The 9,760-nt window shown below is 41.3% G+C and overlaps 1 protein-coding gene across 1 annotated transcript in view; it reads left to right on the forward strand.

The window, feature by feature from the left end:
- PRKAR2A (protein kinase cAMP-dependent type II regulatory subunit alpha) overlaps window positions 1-9,321 on the forward strand; it is a 122,186-nt gene extending 112,865 nt beyond the window's left edge. Inside the window, exons 8-11 of the mRNA XM_045025865.1 lie at window positions 2,311-2,385; window positions 4,353-4,418; window positions 5,194-5,332; window positions 6,044-9,321. Coding sequence (XP_044881800.1) covers window positions 2,311-2,385; window positions 4,353-4,418; window positions 5,194-5,332; window positions 6,044-6,177 — 414 coding nt within the window. The 3' untranslated portion in view covers window positions 6,178-9,321. The remainder of the gene's footprint in view (window positions 1-2,310; window positions 2,386-4,352; window positions 4,419-5,193; window positions 5,333-6,043) is intronic.
- Window positions 9,322-9,760: the final 439 nt, after the last annotated feature.

The following is a 9,760-nucleotide window of genomic DNA, read 5'->3' on the forward strand; positions in this document are numbered from 1 at the left end:
GACTTTTTCCCCTTGCAAATTAGTCATACATACATAGGGTCAAATTCAGCTCTGGAATAAATGAGTAAACGCCACTAAAGTCAATAGAGTCAATCTCCATTTACTCCACTGTTGAATTTGGTTCTCTGTCTATGACACTAGAAAAAGCAATAACTCCCAGGCGCTCACTGTCAATTGTATGGCATGCTGATCTCAAAGGCATAGCAAGCATTCTTTTTGGTGTAGTACACAAGAATAGGAAAATCTTCACATGGTTTCAGGTCCTAATTGCTCAGGAGTGCCATCAGCTCTCTCTCGTCCTTCCCATGCCATCTACTTCTACCCCACCAGAATGATCAGATCCAGTTACTGCAGATTGTATCTTCGCAGGTCATAAACTTCTTTCTGCACCGGTTAACCCTCCCAAAGCTTTTCCCCTAGAAAATATCCAATGTCAAGTTGATCTATCCTAAATGTGAGGGTTGTGTCTGTGATGTAGTATTTACATTTGTAAAAAAGGCCATCACCTAGTTTCTGGGCACCCTTACAGCAATTAAAATTACATATAGCTTAGATTTTCATCCCAAATGACAAGACTTGCACCATCATGAAGACATTTCAAGGTTCAGAGAGAGAGCTGTCAAAGAGAATCTAGAACCATGGGATTTCTTCTGATCACTTAGCTGGAAGATGACATAGCTGATGTCCTGGGAGTTAGTTACAAACTCAAATCCATCATGTGGCAACACTTTGAACTGCAACTAGATGTGTTGGCTAGATATTAACCAGAGGAGATATTTCCCTATGGCAGTGTTTCCCAAATTGGGACACCGCTTGTGTAGGGAAAGCCCCTGATGGGCCGGGCCGTTTTGTTTACCTGCCGCGTCCACAGGTTCGGCCGATCGCGGCTCCCACTGGCCGCGGTTCACTGCTCCAGGCCAATGGGAGCCGCTGGAAGCGGCGGCCAGTATGTCCCTCGGCCCGCGCCGCTTCCAGCAGCTCCCATTGGCCTGGAGCAGTGAACCGCGGCCAGTGGGAGCTGTGATCGGCCAGACCTGCAGACACGGCAGGTAAACAGACCGGCCCGCCAGGGGCTTTCCCTACACAAGCGGCGTCCCAAGTTTGGGAAATGCTGCCCTATGGGATTTGAAGTTAGTTGGCGTTTGAAGTGACCATGTACAAGAAGGTTGCAGAGAAGGTTCCTGGATAAATAGCATATAAAAGAACATCAGTAGTTGATATATGGAGGGAGTGGAAAGGAGAGATGGGGCGGGGGGACCTAAAGATTCACTTCTGCCATTTTGCCCCAAACCTTCAAGATGTGTCTATGCCTGACTAACTATGTGGATTATTGTCTTTCCTCCCGTGCCTCTCAGCTGTTTTTAGTTTAGTTTTGTTTTTTAACTCTAGCTTGTCTGCCATGTTTGCATTTAGACTTTATGCTCTTCTGGGCAGGGAGATGAGCATGTTTGCGGGCCCTTAAAAATAACAACAACAGATGCCTGTTGTATATTATAATATATGTGTAACATACAAGTGGAATTTAGTGTATCATTCCTTAATAAGGAAAACAGAAATAGGAAATACCATTGCGTGTATGTATAATGTGGGAAGATGTTTCATTGGAAATATTTCACTTTCAAAATATTTTTCTTTTTTTGTGTGTGCTTATCTACTCTTCCCTAAACTTTCATTGTTAGTTTTTCAGTCTGATTGCCATGTGGTTTTAGAAGAAGAAAGAAACTGAGGCACTAAATTAAGCACGTCTAGTGCTCAAAGCCACTGTAGGAAATAGGTTCCAGAAAAAAAATAGTGTGTTGGCAAGAGCATGCTGACATTAAATGTAATAATTCCAAAAGATACTGTATCTGTATTCTTCTCAGTTATTTTTCCACCTTTCCTCAGTGAAGATTATGAAACAAACCAGGTTGGAAGTTTGTAACTTGTGTGTGTGCGAGAGAGAGAGAGAGAGAGAGTGAACTCATTTCAATGGAAACATAGGGAAATTAGTTAATTTTTTTCAATACTCAGACATCTGAACCAATTCTATGCAAACTTAAAAATCTCCTTAAGAATAGGAAATTAAAACAAGGACTGAAAGAAGCTCAGAGTGGACATTGGAATTTACCGTACCTATATTGTATTCTGTTCTTGAAAGCTGGGTGATGGAATGTAGCAAAAACTTGCACTGTGGCATGCATGTTTTTCAGTACCCAAAGGCACATCTTAAATGTATTTAACTATACATTCCTGTTACTTCATAGCAAATTGAGAGAGTTATGAACCTCAGGGGCAGTTGTAGGCTGAATGGAAATTTTCTCTCTGTTCCAGGTTTCAGAGCGAATGAAGATAGTTGATGTAATAGGGGAGAAGGTGTATCGAGATGGGGAGCGCATCATTTCTCAGGTATTTGGACTTTGAATTCCTCCCTCTTTTTTATATTACGTAGAATCATAGATACCAGTTTGGTTGTCCAGTTTGACCTTGTTAATGTCATTATTCCTACTAACATCTTATTTAAAGGTTTTATTATTATTTTCAGGGATGGGTTGGTACCTAGTTCCCCTAGGTTTTTGTTCCATTATCCATTTTTCTTACTATTATTTACTACTTGCTTGTGAATATTTTTAAAAAGTCTTTTTTCAAAAGTTATACAGGAAGTACAATAAAATTACTCTTGTTTGGGTCATTAAGAAAAAAAGTGTGCAGATTTCCATGGGGAAGACAAAAGGCACATCCCTGACCCAAAGGGCAGTCTCCTAACAAATTTCAACTTCCTGCTCCAAAGCACTGAAGTGCTAGAGCTTCTCAAAGAAAAGATTGCCTGCATTTTTTAACATGAGCAAAACATATTTTTCCCTAGGCTAATTCTTGGATACAGCTGAACCATTTTGGCTGGAATTTTCCCAAAAAACCCTCCTGCAGCAGAGGCCTGGCATGGAAAATTTCAGCCCAAATGGTTACTTTTGCAAAGTTATAAGCAACTGAAAATTCAATCTTATAATGGGAAGTGCTGGTCACTGTTCTTGTTAGGCGAAGCTTCTGCCCTGTCTACAATACACTTGTCTCTGTACTTGCATAGAAATGGGATCACAGTAAAGCTAGACAGGTAATGGAGGTTACCCTGTTAGTCCTAAGGGGAACACACAGTGTTTCCAAGGGTGCATTTGTGGCGCTACACACCCATTTTCCCCAGCCATTTTGCACTTTAAGGTCATATTTAGTTGATTACCTGAAGCCACCCTATAATATCTTTCTTGGACTTGTTTGCTCTTCAGGTAGCTGTCCACCAATTTGTATCTTTTTTTACCTTGAATGAGTAACTTTGTTTCTTTAATATTATATTTTTGGCTCTATATTGAATGTCTTATTGACATCCCAATATACTCCATCCCCTCATTGTCAGATATACCATTAATCCTATAGAAGGCCATTTGATTTGTTGGCATAGCTTAGTTTTAGCAATACAATATCTTCTATTAGTTTTTGGACACCTTTCCCACAGAAGTTGATGTATTAGACTCCTATTAGTCTCAGCTGTTTTGCCCAGAATGTGTTGGGTTAATTAGCTGGTAATTTTCTGGTTCTTTCCTCCTATTGGCCTTTAAAGGAATAGTTGCTACCATGTTTGGTATTTTCCAGACAGCTAGTGTCTCTCCAATGACTCACTGAAACTTGTTTTCAGAGGTTCCAGGCCTTTCTTTGTTAGCTTTGTTAAAAACTATATGATGCGTTTCATCAGGATCTGCAGTAGTTTTGCCAAATCTTTTCCCCATCTTTGTTTGCCCTTTTGCTGTTGGCCTCTCCATTTGCTATCTCAAATAACTGGTCTGCTTCCTGCACGAGGTTTTTACTACAAGTTGAGCAGAAGCAGCTCATTGCAGTGTTGGCTCTTTTGATATTTTCTCATACTTGCTCTCCTTTCTGATGTTACAGTGATTCTGTATATTCCTTTCCTTTCTCTTTTACTGAACACACTTCTAGAACCCTTTCTTATTTCTTTTGACTCCTCTAGTTATCGCTTTGTTTTTGTTTTCTTAATATTACATGTGCATTCCTTGAGGACTGTTTACCTCGTCAACTTCCTGTCAATTTTTTCCCTTGTATTTCACCAGCATTTTTAAGACCTTCCTTGTTGATATTGGCATTGTTAGCCTTTTGGATGTCAGCAGGTAAACTCTCCTCAGATTCCTTGTCCCCATTTTCAGCTACAGCTTTAGCCCAATTTAGGCCACTTCCTGTATTACTCACTGCAGCAAATTTTCAACTTGTGCACAATTTAACACTAAACCCTGTATAGTGTGAACATTGGAATATAATTTCTGCATCTTAAAATAGGATGGCTAATTTATTCTTACCTTTTCTCTTTATAGGGTGATAAAGCAGACAGCTTTTACATTGTAGAGTCTGGTGAAGTAAAAATCTTGATTAAAAGCAAGGTGAGTTCAAATACAGTTATGGGGTGAGAAGTCAAGAGCTATTGTGCCTTAGAAACTAAGTGACAGGAAACAAAAAGAGAGAAATGGTCAATTTTCACTATAGCCAAAGGTTAATAGAGAGGAGGTGTAGCATGGTTCCATAATAGTCAGTGGCAGGGGCGGCTCCAGGAACCAACACGCCAAGCATGTGCCTGGAGTGGCAAGCTGCAGGGGGCGCCCTGCCAGTCGCTGTGAGGGGGGCAGGCAGGCAGGCTGCCTTCGGTGGCTTGCCTACAGGAGGTCCACCAGTCCTGCGGTTTCGGCGGCAATTCGGTGGCAGGTATCACGCAAATTGCCGTGATGTTCCCTTCCAAACTTCAAACATGGATAGAGTCTTCCCTAGGGGGGATCATAGAATCTCAGGGTTGGAAGGGACCTCAGGAGGTCATCTAGTCCAACCCCCAAAGTAGGGGTTGTAGTAGGCGACAGTCAACAGATACTCAAAGTACAGCATCTTTTAACCCTTTCCCCTTCCTGTGACTTCTTTTAACTGGAGACTTGCTTTCAAACGAATACTTCTCCCAGTTTGAGGCAATCTTTACAAGGCAGAGCCTTGTGAATGTTATACTTAAAATCTTTGTTAGGGAATATTCTGGAGACCCTGTGCACAGGATGCTGAGCCATTACTGAAGCATTTCTCTGCCAGCTGTGACCTTCTGTTCAGGGAGAGCTGTATGCATAGCACTATGTAGTAACTAATATACTCACTTCACATATTGTTCTGTTTCTGGCACAGACTATGACAAGTAAGGATGCTAACCAGGAAGTGGAGATTGCCCGGTGTCACAAAGGACAGTATTTTGGAGAGCTTGCACTTGTTACCAACAAACCCAGAGCAGCCTCTGCCTATGCTGTTGGGGATGTCAAGTGTTTAGGTAAGGGTACTTTGTGCTGCTAGGTGTCTCTCTGCAGTAGGTGCCTTCAAGCAATGTTGCTTCATGTTGTCTATGCTGTTCCATTAAGTTGTACAGCCATGTAGATTCTAACTGGCATCCAATCTGGATTGCTTGTTCTTCAGTCAAGGCCAGGAGTTTTGGCCTGCAAGGGACCTTCAGCACTTCAGTCTGGGAACGCTTGTTTCCTTCATCTTGCCTTTCTTTGTACCATCTCTGTTTTGACTGGGGATGGCAGAAGTGCCCAGTGGAGATTAAGTATGTTACTTCCTTTATGTGCCTGGCCTCCACCATTCCAGAAAAGAGAAGTCATAGAGTCGAGTGTGTATCTGCAGCATAGTAGCATAAAAGCACAACCTCCATTCAGCTTGATTTCCTTCCCTTTAAAGATGTTTGTTACACATGACTTTGAGATTTTTCAGTATTGCTTGTATTGCAGCTGTGTATTTTTGCATTTGGCCTCCAGATTTATCCCAGGATCAGACATTTATTTTTTAGTCTCCTGGATCAGTATGACAGCTTTGTAAAACTAGACGTTTGACTTCAGTGGGAGTGGCTTCAACTGAAACATTAGAACCATATTGGCTGGATTCAAGTTGCATGAGTTTTAGAAAGTAATTGGGATTAGGTTATTGCGTTATTTTGGAGGACAGCTCTTTATTTGTTTTCACTCTTCTATTTGTTTCTGTGTAGTCATGGATGTGCAAGCATTCGAGAGGCTGCTTGGCCCCTGCATGGACATTATGAAGAGGAATATAACACATTATGAGGAGCAGCTGGTGGCAATGTTTGGTTCAAGCATGGACCTGTTGGATCCAGGGAATTAGGCACAGGGTACTTTAGTGCCTTCTCAGTTCAAGACACAGAAAAGCCTCCTATCAGCAACACAACACATAAGGAAAAATGGACACTACAGAACAGTTACTGCTGCTGTCTTCTTGGGCATTTTAGAAATAAATAAGTCTCAGCACAGATGGATGGGGAGAGGCTCACTCCATGCCTCCACTTTGCTGCTGAAATTTCATTATTAGGCTTAGTTTAAAGATGATTCTAACCCTTCTCTCACTTGTTTGGCTCAGAATGGCATGTCTCTCCAACCATTTAAGTGCCTGATGCAAAACCCAAAGTGTAAAAGATACAGAACCTTCTTTTTCTTTCTCATTTTATTGTTGTGGTAAATCTTCAGAGCAGATCTGTAATGGCAGGCTGCTTATCGTCCCCCAGGGAGCAGCCTTCTCTTTACAGTCTCTTAATATCTTCCTTTGACACGTCCTTTACATAATGTCAAAAATTTAATTGTAGCATTTGGGTTTGACGTCGAATATATCAAGGGGACTTGAAATTATCAGAGCCATTGAATAAGTTGGCATTGAGGTGTTCCTGCCATCTGCTGAAAGCTTCAGGTACTGCAGTTCTGTAATAAAACGATAAACACACCTGGGGGCACAAGAAATAACTGCTCGATACTGAAATGCAGAAAATGAAGAATGATTGATTGACTTCTGAACATTTTCTGAGCAGTAAAGAAAATTGGTTTAGTCCTTCATGCTACCAAACATATGCAGAGAGTTTGATAGTGGTCCAACAGCTCCAGTGGCCTGAAGGTGCCATAGCTGTATCATCCCCATCTCCATTTCTTAAAGTGGGCAGATTTTACTGCTGAGATGTTGCAGCACATGACCCTCTCCTGCTTTTAGAGATATCCTTTATACTGCTAGATTTCACAGGGCGTTGCTGTTGTCTGGATCAGTTTTAAAACTCTCTTTTTAAGGAGGTTAATTTTTTGTAATTTAAAGGAACAATATTTATGTACTTAAGCAGCTCCCCCCAATTCTAATATTTTGTAATATTCTTTAACTTGATTGGACACTTAGATACTTACAGATGCCAAGTCTGTTTGTTAAACCTTTCAGAAATTAGCAACATTTGACTTCATGAAGCAAATGCCTTTGCTAACTAGGCAGTTGGTGTATTTGGAGTGGTCTTTTGATTTAGGTAACAATTCAGTTAAAGATATTTATCTGTCAAATCTGCAGCATTTATTAGGGAGACTTCTGTTTCTATAGATCATTGACCTTAAGGCACATCTTGATGAGATTTTATCAGAGTATTATGGTATAAAATAAAATATTTATATAAAGAAAAAGCATTGAATTTGTAGGTAATAAGTCTAGTGGTCCCCTTTCCATTTTCAGCCTTCTAAATTTATGTGAAACTTACCCACGTTTCTGGGATAGTGAAATTTTAATTGCAGACTCTGATGGGTAGAACTGAACCCACTGTTTAGTTTTTATGATCACCTGAGCAAGGGGAGAGAATACTACAATTCTGAATTCCTGCTTGTTAGCACACTAGAAATCTGCTCTTTTTAACAAGTGGAAGGTGAAGAGCTACAACACGGAGTTGGCTTCTAGCCTGTAATATTTTCCTCACTCCTCCCAGCTCCTGCACTGTTCTGTAAAGTCGGATCCATAATCAGGTTGAGGCTGTACTGATGTTGTCTAGTTACAATAGATAGCATTACGCTTTCAGATGATGGACTGGTTTGTAATGAATACCACTGAACAAGGTGTGCCACACTGGTACCTAGTTGCCTCCATTCTTAGCAGTGTGTTTTCCCTGCTTTACTGTACAGGTTCAGTTCTGCAAAGCTAAAAAAGCAGCAGGAACTGGAATGTCATTCATGCTTCTGAGGTTTAACACTAAAAACACTCATAGTCTTTCTTTGTAATTGTAGAATTTTAAAAAAAGAACAGTTGGCAGGTCCTCACGCTGATAACTGAGAGATTAGGATTCAAAAGTAGACTCGGGCTCCCAAGCCAGGCCAGCTGTGGATTGTCCAGGCAATCCAGACACAGGCTGGTCTCCAAACCCGTCTGAGTTTCCGTACAGCTTAAACTGTCACATGAACCAAAGAGGATCTCTCTGAATAAATATCCTCAACCAGCTTTGGTCCTTCCATACGAACACTTCCTCGGATGCCCCTCCCTTGTATCCACTGGGGTGGAGCACGTTTGACTACATTACAACTTTCAGTTCTCTGCATTATAGGTCTCGGTGCCTCAGAATATGCAAGCCTTGTAAACGGTACGAAGCCTGGCCAAAAGGAAGCAAAGTCTACTGGGTACCCTTGTTAGGGCCTTAAGGAACTTCTGCAGAGGGAGGGAACATGAGGCCATGGACTCAGAAAGCTAGAGGTCCGAGATGAGGGAGAACGGATTTACAAACCTCTACCCATCTCTGTGCTCCTTGAACGCAGTAGAGTAGCATTATCACACAGAGCCGTGTGTCACCCAGTGTCAGATGGGACACTGTGGTATGATGCAAGTGAGCAATTGAACTTTGAGCAGAGAGAATGAACCTGTAAGGGCCGGGGGGGGGGGGTCATCAGTTTAAAGTCCATCATTTGGGATTTGCCTGGCTGGTCTGGTTTGTTTTAACCATTTTGCTTTGTAGACTTTTGGGGAGTGGGGACAGGAAGATAGGGAGAGGTGACCTATAGAATGTTACTCAATAGCACCTTTGTCCTTTATTCATACTCTGTCTGGCTAGCCAAAGTCAGAGTGCTTGAAAGGAGAGAGAAAAAACTGACTGAGAGACATTGGCCAATAGTGATTCAGCTGCATCACCACATCCCTGTCTTACTCCAGCCACTTTTGTTTTAATGTCTCTAATGGATGTGTGAGTTTCTCAGGTGGTATGGCTCTGTGGTCAGTAAATCTGCCATGAATTCTCAGCAATCGGTAGTGGAGAGAGCTCTAGTTTCATAAGAGAACTCAGCAGCAAAGTGGGTAAGAGGATGGTGACCTTGAGATTTGGAGAAATATCTGTCTTATTTCTGATTCTCTGCTTGTGATTGTTGTGAAGTCAGTGAGAGGAGCTTTCAGTGGTCAAGTGTCCTGGCATATGGTATTTCTGGTTAACGTCACAGTACAGGTTTCACAATGTACAAAAAAAAGCTGTCTCTTTTTTAAAAAAAACAAAAACAAAGTGCAGTTTTGCACAGAGGAAAAAAGAAAAACCCCTTTGAATGTCACTTTCCATTCTCTTTCCTTTTCAGTTAGCTGATGTTGGGACTTTGGTTCTTCACATGTATTTGTAAACCAGTCTTGCCAAAATACAAATGTGTTGGGTTTTTTCACTCCAGCTACCTTTTGTTGTTATTACAGTTACTTCTGTTTTCAGTCACTTCAACCATATGCTTTATTTCAAGAGGCCTTCCTTGTGATTTCTCTCTTTACAGGCTGTAGTGTTATATCAGTATTTAAAGATGCAAAAGAAAGCCACTAGCCTCATAAGAGAATTACTGAAATCCACTTAGCCTGGCTGGAGCTAAAGATGTGCTACCAATATTTTCCTCCACTCAGAAAAAAAATGAATTCTGCATAAAGATGCTACCTCAAGGCTCCA

Source organism: Mauremys mutica, chromosome 7 (assembly GCF_020497125.1).
Source record: "Mauremys mutica isolate MM-2020 ecotype Southern chromosome 7, ASM2049712v1, whole genome shotgun sequence".
Taxonomy (NCBI): Eukaryota; Metazoa; Chordata; order Testudines; family Geoemydidae; genus Mauremys; species Mauremys mutica.